At 37.1% G+C, this 20,990-nt stretch overlaps 1 protein-coding gene across 7 annotated transcripts in view; it reads right to left on the bottom strand.

Moving 5' to 3' along the window:
- Window positions 1-20,990, bottom strand: part of EIF4G3 (eukaryotic translation initiation factor 4 gamma 3) — a 339,888-nt gene that overhangs the window by 148,396 nt on the left and 170,502 nt on the right. For 2 of the 7 annotated variants that reach the window (XM_044914403.1, XM_044914404.1), the window contains exons 1-3: window positions 14,377-14,461; window positions 12,882-12,995; window positions 9,336-9,368 (exon numbers count right to left, since the gene is read on the bottom strand). In XM_044914403.1, coding sequence (XP_044770338.1) covers window positions 9,336-9,368; window positions 12,882-12,995; window positions 14,377-14,406 — 177 coding nt within the window. In that variant the 5' untranslated portion in view covers window positions 14,407-14,461. Of the gene's footprint in view, window positions 1-9,335; window positions 9,369-12,881; window positions 12,996-14,376; window positions 14,473-20,990 lie in introns of those variants that run through there. The other 5 variants (XM_044914402.1, XM_044914405.1, XM_021684099.2 and 2 more) reach the window with 5 other exon arrangements.

The raw sequence follows: 20,990 nt of genomic DNA on the forward strand, positions 1-20,990 counted from the left end.
AACTAAGCTTTTCAAAATATATTAGACCCTTCAGGACAGACACCTGCTCTTCTCAACTAACACGGCATGTAAGAGGTCACTTAAAGCTTTAAAATGGGGAAACATAAAACTAGTCTTAAAATATGGCCTAGCTCCAAAATCTCTTGAGTTGTCTCACAATTCCAGACATGAATATTGATTGCGATTGGTCCAAATAAAGCAAGGATGAGCTTTGACCTTTGGGCCCACTCAGGTCTTGTCTTATTCTTAAGCATCAAGTTACCCAAAGATAGTAGAAGAAATAACTTTTTATCTTGTGCTGAATTGGAAGAATTAGGATCCAATGTCCAAGGCTCATCCCCATTCGGCCTTCATAACCCAGGACAAAGAAAGCCTTAAAAAGATTAAGTCACAGAAAAGCAATAGACAGTACAGCAGGAGAATGGAGTGGATGGGGGAACCAGATGTGGAAGGCCAGAGAGAGTAGGCTGATGGAGATGAAAAGAAAGTACAAGAAGCAAAGTTGCTAACAGGAACCTGGGCTGGGCCATACCGACAACAACAGTCTCACGTTTATCTCCACTGACAATCTTGTTGACAGACACAAGAATTCTGTTGGCTGCAACCAAGAACACTGAACTAGTAAACTTGCCATCCTACACTACACTTCTCTGAATTACACAGCAGATAAATCTATTATTCATCAATGTATGTGAGCTGTAAAAACACTACATGAATGAACTGAAGCATTTTTCTAACTTGGTTAATATGTCAGTAGCCACAAAACTGTCATAGGCCTCAAAGAGAGGATAGTCATTCATCCGCTCAACTTACTGAGCATTACTCCATGTTAGATCCAGCGGAAGAAATCTTACTCCTGTAAGATAACTTTTTCCACCAACGCTAGAGGGCAGCCAAGACAAGGAGAGTATCACACACAACAGGTGATGATCCACTGTGGTTATATTATCATCAAATTTTGTAAGAGCATTTACTGCCTGAAGAGACACACGGTGTTACTAACTTGTGCAGAGCAAGAAAAGCAGATATGGGCAAAGTTTCCCCACAATCCTAACAGTTTACTGTATGTGAGTCCTTCTCCTGACACTGGTTTCCAACTCCTCTGCGGGGGTTTTTAACCCCTGTTTACAATAGCTGAGAATACAGCTTATTCAAGGAGGATTCAGAAGCCTGTTTTCTTCAGTGGTTTTAAAAGAGAAACAAACAAGTGTTTCTGATGATACTGCTAATATTAACATAAGCTGAACCCAGGAAAACACATCATTTATGATTATGTGGACATGCAGTATTTTTTATATACAAAGACTTCAGCATTGAAACAATGTAGAAAAGTGTATTCATATATGCACATTAAGTAACACTGAAGATTTATATAGTACTTACTAGCTATATATGTAATTATTTTACATATATATTAAATTATTCTTACAACAAAGCCCTAAGACAGGTAGGATTATTAACACCCCCATTAGATATACTGGGAAATTGAGGGACAGGGAAATAAAGTAACTTCCTAAAGGTCTCCCACCTGTAATTTAAACACAGTCAGGTTTAGGTGTATAACTTTAACTGTTACACACTCTACTTCGTATTTTCAAACAATTGTTGATAGTAAAAAGAAATTTTTTCTAAGGCTGAAGGAATGTGGTGAGACCTTTATCCAACTACACTAATGGGTGGCATATCCCTCAGTCGTAACATTCCTGGTAAGAAAAATGTTCCATCAATTACTTCACAAAATTCATGCTTATTATTCAGGAAAATAAATTTCTTCTACCTACAAGACTCTAATTCTGTATCTCCCTTAAAGTAACTGACACCTGTTCATATGCTTTTACACTATTGGTTCAACAGTTAACAGACCTTTTACTCAAACTCACTGCACAAGATTTTTACAAGGACAGGCTATCTGGAGCTTATTTTTCACCCTTAAGAAGTTCCTTCCCTCCCTCATTCTCCCTCCCTCCTCCCCCCACACATGAGATTCTACTATCTATAGAACTAGAAAAGATGTAATGGCTGGAAAGGCAAAGAAATAAAAAGAGATGGATTCTCTTTTTTGTACTCTCTCCTAACCATTCAATTGTAAATTTAGAATTAGATTTAACAGTGGTGCAGGAAATTAAAAATCCGTGGGTGGGCATGGCAGCAAACCACAGGTTATTAAAAAGAACCTGTGAATGTGAATGGGCCTTCCCAAACTGCTTGCAATGCTTCTGAATCTCTTTTCCTCTCCACTGATCATACTCTCCTGGATACTGGATGGAAGGACAGTACAAGCCATTTAATCTAACCACATACCTAAAGTTTAAATCTCTTATTTGACATGCCCTTCAGGTTACGACACTTGAGCAACTGAAGACACAGCTCCATTTCATTATTAAATGGAGTTCTGACTTTCCTTCTACTGGTTCCAAATTTTTCTCTCTGCATCATCTTCCCTCTAGTCCAACAAATATTCCTAAAAGCACATCAAAGTCAAATCCTTCTTCTACAGAAGTGACAAATCTCTAAGTTATGTGAAGACAGCCATCACTGCCAACTTTCACACCAATGTCTATTTTTTGTTCAAAGCCAATTACTACCCTCCATGCCCTGTCCCTCCAACCAAGATATTAAATTCCCTCTTTAGCTTTCTCTCAGTATGGTCCCACAGTTCAAAGTCTCACTGAATAGAGAACCAAACACAAATATCCAGGTGGTATCTGCCCAGAATGTACCTGGCCTCACTCAATAAATTTATCTGTTGCTAAATCAAAGAGCAACATCTCTCTCTTACTCTGGCTGATTATATTTCCATTAACAAAACCAAGAATAACAGGAGCTCTTTTGTCAACCACATGTTACTACTGATTGGTACTGAGTTACAATCTTATAAAATCCCTAAGTCTTCTTTATATATAACCGGCAACAAGTCACGCTCTTCACTTTTGTATGTATTCTTAGGGTTGTGTAATGAAGTTCAGATAGGGAATCATGTATGTTGTTCCTTTGAAAATGTATCTGGCTAATTTCAATCCATCATTACAGACTGTACAGATACTTCTGGATTCCAAATGTATAATACAATGTCAAAACCACATAACCACCAGCAAATTTGACAGGCATGTCATTAATCCAAGTCACTGATGAAAATGCTGAAAAAGGCTAGGCAGAGAAGGGAGGAATCATGTACAACATGATCATCTCCAAACTTGATTTCAATCTGTTTTAAGTCTTTTATCTTTCAATGGTCCACTAGTATGCTAGGAGAATGGCAAGGGCAAGAATCAGCCCTCATGTGAGGTGGTACTTTGCGCAGCTTTTCCAAAGGGCTAGGATACATTTAAAACAGGCTGAATTTAGAGTACTCTTGATAGCTGACTTTCACTGTAACGTTCTAGAAGCCGGAAGGAAAACGTTACCTCTTGGAAAATCCTTCTAATGATGTGATAATTATACCATTACCTAAAGTTTCCTGGCCAATAACATTAGTAATAAATGCTTTTTGAATATGTTGGTAATTCTATCACTTCTCATGAATTCACTCTTTCTAAAATCATCAAAAGACAAGGATATCTCTAAAAAAAACTACATAATAATTCAACATTCTCTAAAAACTACCTATTCATTTTCAGCAACTAGAAAAATCATGTTTAATCACATTAGTTCTTCCTATGTGGAAAAAAAAAAACTACACAATACTTATTAATTTGCAAAGTAATAAAAACCGTATCAAAATATGCTTCTGAAATCCCTAGCTTTCTGCAATATATAGTTCAGCCTACTGGAGGAACAGTAAGATTTGCAATTATGAATTTTTTAGGTTAATATCTTCAAAAATTCTAAAGTACTCTTGAGAAAAATAACAGTGCTATAATTATCTCACAAGTTATAAGGGAACAAGCAGTGAAGAGTCCACATAATGGGATATTCATTCAAGTATCAACCAGATATTCTGCTGACTTACACCAATTTATAAGAAGATTATTACATTCTAAATTCTTTCTGTACTTTCCCTGCATGTGGCCAATATCACATAATTTATGTTTCATTAAGAATTAGAAGATGTAAGCCCTAGAGCTGAGTCGTCCAATACAATAGCCCCTTGCCATATTTGATTACTTAAATTAAAATTAAAAATTCAGTTATTCAGTTGCACTGCACATTTCAAGTGCTCCACAGCCACATGTGGCTAGCAGCTACTTTAGTGAACAGCGCAGACACAGAACATCTTCACCACCACCACAGAAAGTTCTATTAGACAGTAGTGTCATGGAGGATTAGGTCAGATGGAAGAAAAAAATCCTAAGGTTTCTGTTCAGGAACAGAAAGTGTTCTGTCTGATCATGACATAGACTCAAAAATGAGCATCCTTGTAGAATACTTTGCTCGTAGGTAAAAATAGGTTGAGAAAGGGTGGGGGGAAGATAGGCTGTGTCACTGTTAAAGGAAATTGACATTTACCAAGAATCTATTATGTGCCAGGGACTGTGACAGGGAGGTACTCTGATCCTCACAACACCCTTAGGAAATAGGTGCTGTTGTTGTAACACTTCAATATTTTATTATTTATGAGCATATTTTATCCATTTCTCAGATAAGAAATCTGAGGCTCAAAGTTATGCCAACTCCCAACCTGTATTTTCTTTACTATCTCTGCCATAACCCTACAACTCTTTGGTGAATAAGGCACTAGATAAAACTGCCCAAGACTGACTTACATTAAGCTCTGAAAAATCTAAGAGGACTGGTCATAAGACTGCATAAATGCTTGATCTTATTTCCAAGTAATATCCATTAGACTCTGATATGCCAGAACTGGCCCCAGAGGCAAGCCCTAAGCCTTCATTTATTTTACTTTCCAAATCTAAGAAACTGCCTAGAGCAACACAAATATTTCTCTACCAGAAACCAAGACTTCAAATGTAACAACACAAGTTTGAATACAGAAATCCTTTAAGGTTCATAACAACAACAACAAAAAATCAACATGAGCCAGCTATTTTCTTTTCTTTTAATCTTTTAGCAAAAAGAACAAAACTACAACAGGAAAACATGCACAGTTTCAATGCTGCTTGCCACTAGGTAACGTATTTCCTTGATGCGAGATACTGTTAACCTTATCAAGCTTTTATTTGTTTACACTAAATCCGATTGCTTTGAATATGGCATACTATTCAACATTTGTGAATATTATGGTAATTAAAATCATGTATCAACACACTGAAAATTTTTTTGTTCTAGGAACACTTTTAAATACCAATTCCTTGGTCTTTCTCAAAATGCAAAGACTACTCAGCCATAGTATTTAACCAACACTTGATCTCTGTTTTGAAACCCAAAAGTAAAATAAGGACAGGAACACAAGTAACTTTAAACCACAACTACACGAATTTCAACTGCTAAACATGAAATTAATAACACAAGCCAGAATCTACATTATACCAAGTGACTGGCTTTACTTATGAGTGTACGTTCTGTTCTTTCAGTTTCTAATTACCTTGGGATTTTCAAACTGATATCAGAGTAAAAATAGTTGACATATTTCTAAAGCCACGGGTGTTTGCATATAAAATTACTTAGTACTTCTTTTACCTTTGAAGAAAACTGTTAGTCTAATCTAAAGCTCTCTTCAGGTTACAAAATGCAAAAAAATAGAACATCCTAATTAATTTAATCTAAAGAATCCCTGTAAAAGCCAAAAACTAATGGTACTGGAAGAAGACATGGCTGACATAATTCTAACTGGACCATGGTATCCCTGACTTGAGGGACTCAATAAGGGCTCTGGCTGGCCACACATAAAGATACTCTAAATAAAAGTAGTTCCAAGAAATACATTCTGTAAGTTTCTTGGTCCTATTAAACTAAAAATATTACTACGCAGAAACTTATTTGTTTCAATTCAGTTTACTTCCTTTTACAAAGAAGAAAAAATATATACAGAGGTTCTAGATTACTAAACTGGACAACCGTGTTTTCATTTCACAAGCAATTACCTCCAATTAGCTTACCTAAGTAATATCTTTTCCTTCGTAATGTTTATAGAACCAATTGTTACTAAGCATTCACAAAAACTTATGTATTTATTGTTGGACTTTAGAAATAACAATCATAGGAAACGTCATCCAGCATCAAATTATTGTGTAAAAAGAAAAAAAAGATCAAAGCATGGAAGGGTATGTGATCAGAAAGGTAGCCACTGATGAACAATTCAATAAAGGAGAAATGAGAAATCTATTCACTAAGTCTAACTAATCAAAGCTAATTCTAACCCTTGATTTAATTCTTTCTGGCCAAAGAAAACAACTATAAATGAAAAAACCATTTGTGCCTTCAATTCACAACAAACCAAAAATAACCTAGGACATAGATGTTTTCCCCTTTAAAAATGTATTCTCTGTATAACAATGTTTTTTACTGTTTACTCTCATTATACAAGTCTCTATGTACTGTTTTCTCTTATGAGCCATCTCCTTCTCTATGGACCTCTACCTGACTGACTTTTCTTTCTTCTTTCTTTCCTTCTTTCAACACATACACGGGGGGGGGGGGGGGGCACAGGGAGAGGGAGAGAATCTCAAGTAGGCTCCATGCCCACTGCGGAGCATGACATGGGGCTCGGTCTCACGACCCTGAGATCATGACCTGAGCCAAAAATCACAAGTCGGACACTTAACCGACTAAGCCACCCAAGGAGCCCCTCTACATGACTTTAAACTTTAGGAGATGATAATTTTAAATACAAACTTCAACCAGTAACTCTCAAATGGGAAATAGTATCATCTCCATGGGGGTTATTTGGAAATATATGAAGGTGTTTTTTGTTTTGTTTTGTTTTTTAATTGTCACTGGGGGAATTCTACTGGCATTTAGAGCCCTAAGGTTGCTAAATGAACTACAATTTACAGGGAAGTTTTTCATAACTGGTTATCCCACCCAAAATGCCAATACCTATTCCACAGTGAAACAAACCAAAGTGGCCTGTACATCCATGGATACAGCAGAGCAAACTCTTCCTAACAATCTGCTCTATGCCACACCACTGTTCCAGCTAGCTCTGCTCAGCAGTGCCACTTCAACCCCACACCCTCCCTCTTCTAGTTCTCCACGGGAACTAATTCCTGCTGCTGCCTCAACCAAAGTTATATATTTCCTTACTCACTTAATTCTCTCTGGTGTAATGAAAAAATTTTAACTGCTATTTAGAAAGGAGGAATGCCAGAGTAAAAAGCAGCCAGCTACCTGAAGTTTTTGTATTCAAAAGTAATGCTCTGGATTTATGATGCAGCTCAAGAATCTATCTTCAAGAACCAGTGTAAAAAGGAATTATTTTCCTTGCTAATGAATAAATAGTAAGTATATAGATATATGGAGTTCTATTTTTTTTAATTTCACAAGCATCATCCTATAGCTAAATAAAGGACCAATCTGCCAATACTTTCTTGAGTCATATTACACATGAAAATGATTTCAGAAATGAAATCAACCTTTTCTCACAAAGACTCCTTTAAGGTTTCCTTGGTTTTTGGAATTAAAAGACAAAGAGAAGAAAGTTCAGAAAACAAATTTTTCCAAAGAAGACTATTTATAAAGGCTTAAATACAACATCCCTATTTGAGGACCATTGAGATTGAATAGAAATTATAGAAACACTTAGCCTTCTATGAAGGACCATAGAAATCGTTTTTCTTTCTACTCTGCATCTGGAGCAGAGATCTCCCAAGGTTTCTCTGTTAGGAGTTATCTCTCTGTCTTGATCCCTGACTAAAATTTAAGCCTTGCCTCTACGACCCTTGACTAAATATTTTATAAAATTTATAATCAATCTTTTTACCTAAGGGTTTATCTTCTTTTTAATTATTAGTAATCTTGCCGCATAGATTTGTAGTATATGCTAAACACTGCTGATCATTTTCCTTCTATTATCTCATTTACTCTTCATATCAGTCCTAAGATGGCTACTAATACTGCGCCCATTTTACAGATGAGAAAACTGAGGTTGAGACCAGTGAATAACTTGCCCAAAACCACTCGGTTAATAAGAGTCAAACCTAGGTCTAGTTGACACCAAACTGCAAGCTCTTTAACAACACTATCTGTTGATACTAAAAACTATCTGAATTTTATTTCTTCATCTAATCCAAAGAATCGCCATCCACTTCATACAACCACATGTGAGTTCTCCTACAAAGTGTCCTTAGCACCTCAGAATTTGCTTGGTTTTTACATCATCTAAATTGAAAAGACTTTATTTTGAGAAATAGAGCCTTATATTAAATCACCGGCAGACAATGAAATCCTGCAATTACACCATGTCCCTTTACTCAGTAATAAGAATTCTAACTATGATTAACACAGGTAAACAATGGGTAACATTTCTCTAATTTTATCAAACCATACTAGATTGCATAATAATATAAAAAATAGCTACCACTTATTGCTGCTTACTTTGTATCAGATGCCTAAAGAATCTTATCCCTAACATAAAATATAGGGTATTTATCCCAATTTTACATATGAGGGAACTGAGGCTCAGAAAAAGATCTGTTTAACCCAGCTGGTTACACAGTAAAGCTGGTAATATGAACCCAGATCTGTAAGGCCTAGGCCCTTTCTATTGCAGCAGGAGAAAATGTTTCAGGACACTCTGTAAGAAGTTATTTGGAGGGAAAAACCCTGCAAGGACTTTCTCCCAAACCACCTCCTCCAGTATATTCCTGCTAAATAAATTAGTGTCAGCATATACATTTTAAATTTTAATTTATACAATTACTTCATTTAAAAAGAACCAATAGGCTACATATATTAAAATTAAATAAGGTATTTGTTTTCTATGTATCCTGAGAATAATTCTATAAAGCAAATGAATATGTATTACTGTTAATTTGATATTAGATCTAAGTTAGTAACTGAAATTAAATGGTTTTAGAAATATTAATGCTATTTTATACACATCAATACAAGTTACATCAGAATGTTAACAGAAAACCCTTAGAATGTTGCCTGTTCCAGTCAAATTTAAACAATACAGATATCCACAAAATCTGTGAGGGCTTACTATATCTACAATTTTTCAGGGTTCCTTAAATTCAGAGCAATTATTTTTGGGGAGAAAAAACCACTCTATTATTTTTAAATTGTGCCATTAACAGAACGGAATGGGTTTGTTAATAACAAAATGCTGTGAAATTAGTGAAGGACAAAAAGAACAGAATCACAGGAGACTGCAGCTACTCTTGAAGAGTACAGGTTGGGTGGTTCCCTGGAATGGCAGCATTCTAAGGGTCAGCAGCTACTAAAGCCCCCACCTATTAGTTAAGGGTGATAGTGAAGGGGCAAGGGTACAGTACCTGGTGATGGGCAGGTCGAGGCCCCGCTGCAAACTGAGAAAAGGAGGGAAAACAAACACAAAAGGAAAGGCACAAAGAGTCAGAAACACCACAACAAAAACCAAAATGTCACACAATATGCCAAAAGAAAAAAAACCCACAAGAAAAAAAAAAAAACACAAACAAAGCTTTGCTGCAGGACAGTGACAGACAGGTACTAAGATTCAACAGGTTAACACCACTACCAGCTATAGTTTGCCATTTATCAGCTGGGAGAGAAACAGCTAAGCTGTTAGGCACGTAAGGGTACCTCTCTGATAGGAATATTAAAAAAAAAACAAAAAAAAACCCTAAAATAAAGCAAAAGAAGGTTTGAAATACTAAGTGATTATATTAAGACAAACATGAAAAACTCAAGGGTGCTTATGCTATTGATATAGCTGGAGGAAATGAGAAAAGCTTTTATATTACAAGAAATAGCCAGGAGGTAATTAAAATGTCCAACAGGAAATAATGTTAACAGGACTGATTTCAAATTTACTTAGGTTTAATGGGGTATTTCACACATGAAATGGAAATTTCAGTATCTTCCTTTATTTCTTAAAGAATAAAATTTCATTTATATATCTATAAATACACAAACATATTTATAATATATAAATATGTATTTAAATATATAAATAACCACATATATATTTAAATACAATTAACTGGTGAAGTTTAATATCAGGCATACCAAAGCAAATAGCTGGTAAAGAACATCACTTTCTAACATGATTAATCAAAGTGGTACTATTATAAGCTCAAGAAGAAAAAAGAGTGAAAGAAATCAAATCTCTCAATTTTTATACACAACAGCACAACACTGTCCATATGCACCTACTGCTATCTGATATTAAGAATAATAACAAAAGAAAATATAACTCCTTAGCCCAATAGAGTGCTTGAAAGCAGATAATACACACTCCCAACTCTTATTTTCCCTAGCATACAATGAAAGAAAAAGCTTTTCCACCAATAAAATTTTAAATACTAAACTTCTAAGATCAACTAATTCTTCACCAGAGCATTAACTGGACTTCCAATATGACTTCACTAAAAAGGACAGAGAAAACTATTCGGGACACAGTGTCATGTACTGGCTACTAATACATTAACTATCAAAATTTAACCACCCTCTTTAATAGTGAGAAGAAAATATTTACAAAGCGGTTTTGAACGCAAACCACACAAGGCTTTAATGTAATACATTTAAGAAACTAAAATACATCTTCAGTTATTTCCTAGAGAGCCTTCCTTACATCAACTCATCACTGCCAGCGAATCGGACTGAAGATTAACGAAGAAACAATCCCTCATACTCAGAATTTAAGTTACGTGCAAGAGATGTGGAATTATTTCCCCAACAGCCGTTATTTCATATAAATAATTTTCAAAAAATTGCAGTGGAGCACATCACAACGTAGCAGATGGTTGAAGACCGCTTTATTAAGAATTCACCTAAGAAGATTAAGAAGTCACCTTAGAAGCTAAAACATCACCTATTTTTCAAGTAATGAAATGTGTCTTAAACACAATTCAAAGTTATTCAGTATAAATTAATGAGCTCTTGATGACCTGTGTGATTATAGTGTGTTAGGTCAGCCATTATATTTGCTAACTACTATAAAAGAGTTTTTCAAAATGATGATAAGGGCAGCTTTACTTCTTGTAGAACGTTTTCTCGTCACAGAAACTGCGGTCTTCTATTTTCAGTTTTCCAATTATGAAAAGAAAACAGATCCTACCTCTACTATGGACATCAAGTTTCAAGAATAGGCAATACCACCCACGTGGTATGAAAGTAGGGAGTGGAAGTGAGATGTTTCTTCATGACACTTTTGAAGAAAATGGGAGAGAAGGGCCATGTTAAAAAATTAACCTGAGTACAGCAGTACCTGTCTTATCACTGTTCCACAGAAAGGTCCCATTTCTAAGGCTCTAAAATAAAAGTTGCAACTTCATATATTTGGAAGATTCCAGTCAAAAGAGAACTTTCTATGAGCAAGAGGAGTACCTTATAAAATTACAAATATACTTAAACAAAACAAAACAAAACAAAACACAAGTTAGTGGGAAAGTACCCTAGTCTATTTTGCACTAGTCACCATTGGCTATTGAGCTTTCCACTTGGAATGACAATAGTCTTAATCCTATGGGTAACTGTAAGCAACAGAACAAACTGTAGTCGCTGCTGGCTCATATTAAAAATAGAAACTTTCATTTCTTTCTTTTCTTTTTTTTTTTAAGGGGTCTTTAAGATGGTGAGGACTGTAGATATTAAGGAAAGCAGCCTTCTGTGAACTTGGATCCAATGTTAATGCCACCCACCCACCCACTCACTCTTCTGGGCACAGTTGGCAACAGGGCAGGGACAACATAACACTGATGTATCTTTGGCACTTAGCACCACAAAATATAACCAGTGGATACAGGTTACTGCAAAAGCCAAACAGTTCCCCCTCTTTCAATTAGGCATTTAAGAGGTATTTTGGAGGCTATTTAAAAATAAACTATTGTTTAAAGAGTTCCAGCATAACCAGAAAATGAACAGACAGGTAGCTAATCAGTACCTTTTTCCTTTTAAACAAGATTTTCAATAATATGAATTTAACTAAGATACTATACATCAAATAGAAATATGGACACAAAGATAACCTGAAAGAGGGAGGGGGCCACTTGAAGCCACTTGGATTGCAAAGGCAGCTGTCCAGGGAAGAACAGAATAGCCTAAACTGTGCAATTGCCAATGGCCCATTAATGCAGAAATAGAATGGAGTAAGCTTTAGCTGCTCTACAAAGCCATGGGAAGGGTCCCTTCCTTAGTGCAACAGCTTACCTCTCCTCACCAGTTGGGATAGCTGTGGGATGGATGAGACTAGACTATGGCAACTTGGGATGTAGAAAGAAAATGCAATCCTGTCAAATTTCATATCCCAACTTCACCCTCCCAGCACCAACACAAATGAAATAAAGAAAACTGGACCCAAAACAACAAGCAAGAGTAGTCTAGGGTTTGCTAGTCTTGCACTTGTTTTGGGATATGTAATGGAATGTTATGTGTGTGGTTTTTAGTAATGGGGGTGATAATGGTCACTAGCAGAGCAGATGGCAAAAATTGCATAGAGGATAGTATCTGAAGAGTTTATGACCACAGAAAAATGGCTGACAACTACAGACAATTTCCTCTTTGATATTCAATTATAAAATGGAAAGAGGGAAAAAGAAGCCTTGAAATTTATCTTTTAAAATCAAATTTATCTGAAAGGGATATCCCTCTTCGAGTTTAAAATAAAGAAAAATCTAAACCCCAAATTACTCCTGTCTAATTCCCAATCAAGAAGACCCACCCAATTTGTTATTCTTTTCCCCAGTATGCCTGGCAGAAACTGCCATGCTAGGTTAGACTTTCAGAGAAGAAGCAATCAAAGCATTTCTGTTCATCAGCCAATAAATGGATGTGGTCAAAAATAATGAGTGCCAGAGGCACCACTGCCTGCAAGAAGTACAGTTTGTTATATTGCTTACAATGCAGTATTTTATCCAGCCTCTTCCAGCCAAGGACCTGTAAACGGGAGTCTGTTCCAAAACCTTCCTCCTCTTCCAGTTGTCTGTGCAATGTATTGGCACTGTTCTGCTGGGCTGTCAAAAAAACTGGTTTAGAGATGCAGCTCTTCAGTCAGGTTTTGCGCCAGTTCTAACCATGTAAATTTCTTTTCTTTCAATAATTATAAAAGGGGGATGGGGGTGAAGAGGGCCATAGAATTCTTTGTAATAAGAGCTTACCATAATGTCCCATGTTTAATGACTAGAAGCAGGGCCTATCTAAATTAATCTGGTGAGATCTCAGGCCCACTCCAAGTAGTCAAGTATCCACATCCCCAAACCACTCTCAGAACACAACTTGCATCAGACATCTTGTTGATCATTTCAGAAAAAAAAAAAGACAAGCATACAGGCAACTAGGACCAAAGTCCCACCTCTTTAGAAAGGTTCTTCCACCCCCTGGGGAGAACCAGGATCTAAGAACAGGTACTGGAGAAGAGGGCAATAGGGAAAAGGAAGACAGGAAGAGGGTAAGAAAGAGATTACACTTTGGTGCAGTCTATGATCTCTAGTTCTTTGAGCAATCTTTCATACATTTCAACATTTCTCAGTTCATGCATAAAACCAAATGAACAGGAGCTAATGGAATGAAATACCCCTATACTACAGGCAAAAAAGCAGGGGTAGGGAACCAAACAAAGATACCTATACTGAGGAAAACACAGAGCTGAGATACAAGTAGGAATGTGAGATACAATGTGAGATGTTACAGAAGCACCTTCTGGCAAAAACTAGTCATGCAGGGCGGGAAACGACGTTCTAAGGAATGGACAGCTGAAGCAACTGTATACTTTTGTGAAGCAGAAGGATGAACCTTGAGTAAATTCTCAGTCTTTGCAATATTTATTGCAATCCATGTAAAGGATGAGCAAAGAGGATGATAGCATTTTAATTTGTATGACAATTTATTTACCATCTGAAAAAATGAATACACCATTGGTGTATGTCATGCATATGTCCAAACTGTCAAATGATTAGAACTGATCTAGTGACACCAATTCAGAAATTTACTTCCCAAACCACTGAAATTTGAGAGTCTAATTAATGAAATTTAATTTACTTTTAAAATCACTGTGCTTTACTCTCCTCCTGAATTGTGAACAGTACAACAAATTAAGAGTTGAAATGAACTTGAATGCAACCAGATTTAAAAAAAAAAATCATGCCACAGAAAAGTAAAAGAAGATAAAAAGCTCCATTTCTTCTTTCTCTCAATAAATTTAAATTATTCCTATATTAAAAGTCTGAAAATGCAGTGCTAATCAATAATAATAATAATAATAAATCATAATAAAATAAATTGTCCTTGGAACAAGTTTCCAAAAACAAGTAAAAATTTTAGCCAAAGGAACCCAAGCTCCTAAAAACACAAACTTAAATGGAGAACATTATCTAGAACAAGCTTCTGCGTACTTACCGGAGAACGGGTTTGAGGTTGTGAATTCATTGTCTGAGGGGCTTGAGGGTATACCAACGTGGTTGGACCTGCATTCTGTCCAGAGGGATATGGGGTCTGTCAAAAAATGGCAGAACAATATCATATTTTGAATACATATATGGCAGGGTAACTCAAAGTATTAAAAAGAAATTTATAGAAGTATTTACTAGTATGGTTTATAGCTATACTTTTAAAAACTTATCTTTACCACAACATGCAATTCAGAATCAGAGCAGCATTTTTAAGAGGTTACCTTAAACCTCCTGATAAGGAGACATCTGCAACCCAATGACTAGGAAAATGATTTGATAACTGAAGTACAAAGAGCACTCACTGTCAATTCATCTATTTCTGAAACGGACAGACCATGCCACAAACAAAATCAAACATAGCTGAGAGAACTTGTTACTGCTGTGGTGAGCTTTCCAAAGTACCTACAAGCAAAGAAAACCACTGAGGAAGACAGACCAGAGCCAAATTAGCAGTTCACTAAGTTAACTGCTATATTATTGTTGTTCTCTTCCACTGCTTACACTTTAATCCTTTTACATGAGCTTTTTTTTACGTAAAAATCTACAATCAATATGAACTTTAGATAAAAGCATGGGATAAGTGGTAGTATGTACTAACCTACCACAGGTTTTCTGAAAATAAGAGAATAAGTTTTTCATTATGAACCCACGTTAAATACTACAAACTAGTATTCTATGTGCTACTGAAACCCAGGGGAAAAAAAAATCAAAAAACCTGTAACATGTTTAAAATGAAATACTGGCAATAGCAATGGACACAGAATCACAGGACTTGGTGTTAAATCCGTTACAACTGCCACTTACTTGGGCAAGTAAATTATCTTTCCCATGAATGTAAAAAATAATAACTAATCTACTTCGCAAGGAAGTTGCTAAGATAAAATGAAGAAAAATCAATTATTATACAATCACCTTTTATTACCATGGTGCCAATTTTACAAATGAGGAAATCAAAGGTCAGAAAATTTAAGTGTCAGGGCACCTGGATGGCTCAGTTAGTTGAGTGTCTGACTCTTGGTTTTGGATCAGGTCGTGATCTTTTGGGTCAAGAGACTGAGCCCCATGTCAGGCTCCATGCTCAGTGGGGAGTCTGCTTGAGATTCTCTCCCTCTGCCCCTTCCCCCACTGGCTAGCTTGCTCTCTTTCTCCCTTATTCTCTCTCAAATAAATAAATAAATAAATCTTAAAAAAAAAAACACAAGTGCCTTATCCAAGGTAACTAAGTAAATGGTATCTCTAGAAAGTATTCTAACTTTGCTTTAAAAGAAAATTCAAAATGACCATTTAGTGGCAGTTCAGCTGGGATTAACAATTTAAAGCAAATGTTTGAGGGGAGGCTGGCTGGCTCAGTCAGTATAGCATTGATACTGGAGTCATGAGTTCAAGCCCCAAATTGGGGGTAGAGATTACATTAAAAAAAAAAAAAATCTTTAAAGCAAATGTTTGAAAAGTTTATAACTTTTAAATAATGAAAACTAAAAAACTAATGACAAAAGTTTCATACTGGACATGGAGAATAATTTACAATCTTTCAACATGGTAATCTTATACCCATCTCTAATAACCGACATTAAACTTCTACATCAGGTTAATTTCCCTTTTTACTATAGGTGTACTAAATCTGGCCACAAATTGAAAATTATGACAGCAAGTATCTCACATCTATCAAATAGGTGATAATTGCATCAAATATGACTCAAAAGTTAGCTGCAGATTTCTCATCAAAGATTATTTTTAGCAATGTTTGAAAAATCAAGTTTATGTGTATGTATCACACTCAAACTCTAGAAGGCTGGAGGTGACTATCTCAACTTAATTCAAGTTAACTGTTTCAACTTGAGAGGTAAGTTGATTTCTTTGCCAATTTGAATGTCTTTTATTTCTTTTTGTTGTCTGATTGCTGAGGCTAGGACTTCTAGTACTACGTTGAACAATAATGATGAGAATAGGCATCCTTGTCGTGTTCCTGACTTTTAGGGGAAAAGCTCTCAGTTTTTCCCCATTGAGAATGATATTCGCTGTGGGCTTTTCATAGATGGCTTTTATGGTATTGAGGTATGTTCCTCTATAGCCTATAGTTTGAAGAGATTTAATCAGGAGAGGATGCTGTATTTTATCAAGTGCTTTTTCTGCATCAATTGAAAGGATCATGTGGTTTTTGTCTTTTCTTTTATTAATGTGCTCTATCACATTGATTTCTGAAAGATGAACCACCCTTGCATTCCAGGAATAAATCCCACCCGGTCATGAGGAATAATCCTTTTAAAAATGTACTGTTGGATCCTATTGGCTAGGAATATTCTGGCATCCATGTTCATCAGGGACATTGGTCTGTAATTCTCCTTTTTCATGGGGTCTTTGTCTGGTTTTGGGATCAAGGCCTCATTGAACGAGTTTGGAAGTTTGGAAGCCACCCAGGCACCCCCTACTATTTCTATTTTTTGAAACAGCTTCAGTAGAATAGGTATTATTTCTTCTTTAAATGTTTGGTAGAGGGGCACCTGAGTGGCTCAGTTGTTAAGTGTCTGCCTTCAGCTCAGGTCATAATCCCAGGGTCCTGGGATTGAGCCCCACATCGGGCTCCCTGCTCAGCGGGGAACCTGCTTCTCCGTCTCCCTCTGCTGCTCCCCCTGCTTGTGCTCTCTCTCTCTCTCTCTGTCAAATAAATAAATAAAACTTTTAAAAAAAAGGTCATTTAAAAAATAATAATAATAAATAAATAAATGTTTAGTAGAATTCCCCTGGCAAGCCATTTGGCCCTGGACTCTTGTTTTTTGGGAGGTTTTTGATTACTGCTTAAATTTCCTTGCTGGTTACTGGTCTGTTCAGATTGTCTATTTCTTCCTATTTTCAGTCCTAGTAGTTTGTAAGTGTCCAGGAATGCGTCCGTTTCTTCTAGATTGTTTAATTTGTTGGCATATAGTTGCTGGTAGTAGTTTCTTTTTTTTTTTTATTTTTAAAGATTTTATTTATTTATTTGAGACAGAGAGAATGAGAGACAGAGAGCATGAGAGGGAGGAGGGTCAGAGGGAGAAGCAGACTCCCTGCCGAGCAGGGAGCCCGATGCGGGACTCGATCCCGGGACTCCAGGATCATGACCTGAGCCGAAGGCAGTCGCTTAACCAACTGAGCCACCCAGGCGCCCTTTGCTGGTAGTAGTTTCTAATAATTGTTTCTATTTCCTTGGTGTTAGTCATGATCTCTCCCCTTTCATTCATGATTTTATTAATTTGAGTCCTTTCCCTTTTCTTTTGGATAAGTCTGGCCAGAGGTTTATCAATCTTATTAATTCTTTCAAAGAACAAGCTTCTAGTTTTGATCTCTTCTACTGTTTTTTTGGTTTCTATTTCATTGATTTCTGCTCTAATCTTTATTGTTTCTCTTCTCCTGCTTGGTTTAGGCCTTATTTGCTGTTCTTTCTCTAGGTCTTTTAGGTGTAAGGTTAGCTTGTGCATTTGGGATTTTTCTAAATTTTTTTTTAAAGATTTTATTTATTTATTTGACAAAGAGAGGCACAGAGAGAGAGGGAACACAAGCAGGGGGAGTGGGAAAAGGAGAAGCGATGCGGTGCTTGATCCCAGAACCCTGGGATCATGACCCGAGCTGAAGGCAGACACTCAACGACTGAGCCACCCAGGCGCCCCGGGATTTTTCTAATTTTTTGAGAGAAGCTTGGATGGCTATGTATTTCCCTCTTAGGACTGCCTTTGCAGTATCCCATAGGTTTTGGACTGATGTGTTTTCATTCTCATTAGTGTCAATGAATTGTTTAAGTTCTTTAATTTCCTGGTTGACCCAATCATTCCTTAGCAGATGCTCTTTAACTTCCAAGTGTTCGAGTTCCTTCCAAATTTCTTCTTGTGGCTGAGTTCCAGTTTCACAGCATTGTGGTCTGAAAATATGCAGGGGATAATCTCAATCTTTTAGTACCAGTTGAGACCTGATTTGTGACCCAGTATGTGGTCTATTCTGGAGAAAGTTCCATGTGCACTGGAGAAGAATGAGTATTCTGTTGTTTTAGGATGGAATGTTCTGTATATATCTACAAAGTCCATCTGGTCCAATGTGTCATTCAAAGCTCTTGTTTCTTTGTTGATCTGCTTAGATGATCTGTCCATTGCTGTGAGTGCAGTATTGAGGTCTCCTACTATGAATGTATTATTATCAGTATGTTTCTTTATTTTGGTTATTAACTGGTTTATGTAATTCACTGCTCCCATGTTGAAGACATAGATTTTTACAACTGTTAGATTTTCTTGTTGGATAGACCCTTTAGGTATGATATAGTGTCCCTCTACATCTCTTTACTATGGTCTTTGGTTTAAAATCTAGTTTGTCTGATATGAGGATTGCTACCCCAGCTTTCTTTAGAGATCCATTAGTGTGGTAAATGGTTGTCCATCCCCTCACTTTCAATCTGGAGGTGTCTTTAGGCTCAAAATCAGTCTCTTGTAGACAGCATGTGGATGGGTCCTGCTTTTTTATCCAATCTGAAACCCTGTGTGGGAGCATTCAGCCCATTTACACTCAGTGTAGCTATCAAAAGATATGAATTTAGTGCCATTGTATTGGCCTGTAAAGTCTGCTTCTGTAGATTTTCTGTTTCTTTCTGGTCTATGTGACTTACGGGTTTCTCTTGGCTTACAGAATCCTCCTTAATTTTTCTTGCAGGGCTGGCTTGGTGGTCACATATTCTTTCAGTTTCTCCCTGTCCTGAAACTTCTTTCTCTATCCATTGTGAAGGACAGCCTTGCTGGGTAAAGTATTCTTGGCTGCATGTTCTTTTCATTTAGTACCCTGAATATGTCTTGCCAGCCCTTTCTGGCTTGTCAGGTTTTTGTGGACAGGTCTGATTTTATTCTGATGTTCCTCCTTCCATATGTAAGAGATCTCCTCCCCCAGCTGCTCTCAGGGTAGCTTCCTTGGCTCTAAGATTTGCAAGTTTCACTATTATATGTTGGGATGTTGATCTATTTTTATTGATTTTGGGAGGGGTCGTCTCTGCCTCTTGGACACAAATGCTTGTTTCCTTCCCCAGATTAGGGGAGTTCTCAGCTATCATTTGCTCAAATATACCTTCTAGTCTTCTCTCTCTCTCCACCCCCTCAGGGATCCCAATAATTCTGACATTGGAACGTCTCATGGCATCATTTCATTGATCTATTTTCATGGACTATTAGCTGCCTATCCCTATTTTCCTCAGCTTCCTTCCTATCAGTTTTTTTCTAGATCATTGATTCGCTCTTCTGCCTCATTTACCCGGGCTGTTAAGAGTATCCAGTTTAGACTGCATCTCATTCATAGCATTTTTAAGTTTGGCCTGATTAGATCTCATTTCTGCCCTTAGAGATTCTATATTGTCACTAATCCTTTTTTCAAGCCACGCTGTTGACTTCATGATTGCTATCCTGAATTCCATCTCTGACATCTTGCTTATATCCATATCCCTTAGTTCTGTGGCAGAGGACATTGTCTCTGGTTCTTTTCTTTGTTGAGAGTTCCTCCTCCTAGTCATTCTGTCGAGGGATGGTTGAATGAATGAACAGAGTATAAAATATCGATCAGACCCAAGCTAGATACACCCTAGCAAAATCTGGAGTGGTCAGACGCCATCACGGAAAAAACAAAGCCAAAATGAAACACAAGAATAAAATTAAAAAATTTTTAAAAAGCGGGGGTAAGGGGGACTATAATCTCTCAGGGTGGACAAGGCAGGGTGTTTCAGTTGTTCCTGGGTGTATTTTGGTCTGTGTGTTAGAGGACACTACGTCCCAAAATTACAAGGAAAGTAAAACTTGTATATATAAAAAGGTAAAACTGAATCTATAAAAAATATAGGTGTGTAAAAATACAAGTTAAAAAGCAACTATGAAAAATAAGTTGAATAACAGACATCTGTTGATATAAAAAGGGAAAAAGAAAAACACAACAGAGAAAAAGCATGAGAAAAGGAAGAATAAAAGAAAAGAAAAGGAGAATTATATCTGAAAAATAAGTAAGTCATGAGGCCACACCTGGAGCTCAATATACAATTTACCCCTGGTGTTGGGATTTTACAGGCTTATAGGATCCATAGGATTGTCATCCATGTGTTCTTCCAGCCTGTCTTCTGGGGGAGGGGCCTGCCACACTGTTTCTCAGGTAACCATGCCTGGCGGGGGAGGTGCCCCACCCCGTCAGGAGGATGCGCTCAGTGGAAACCAGTCTTCTGTGTGGCTTTTGTTCCCTGGGTGCTTTCCCCACCTCTTCAGAGGATCACAGCAAAACCTCTGGCCCAGAGCAGAAAAATCTCAATCTGCCCTCTTTAATAGACCCTCCAGGACAAACAATCTCCACTTCTGCGTGCGCCGCTGAAAACTGCAATCTCCTGCGGTGCGTGCCCACAGCAACTCTCTCAGAGGTAGTATCAGGGGCGGAGTACCAGTGCCCTTTGTGATCCTAAAACTGCAAGCGGCTATGGGCTCGTGGGCACACTCAAAACTCCAGAATCAGTCTGGGTTCCACTCTAAAGCCTTTTCCCAGCCACTACCGTTCTGCAAGTTTTTGCCCGGTGGCGGACTC

The sequence above is a fragment of the Neomonachus schauinslandi genome, chromosome 4, assembly GCF_002201575.2.
Source record: "Neomonachus schauinslandi chromosome 4, ASM220157v2, whole genome shotgun sequence".
Lineage (NCBI taxonomy): Eukaryota > Metazoa > Chordata > Mammalia > Carnivora > Phocidae > Neomonachus > Neomonachus schauinslandi.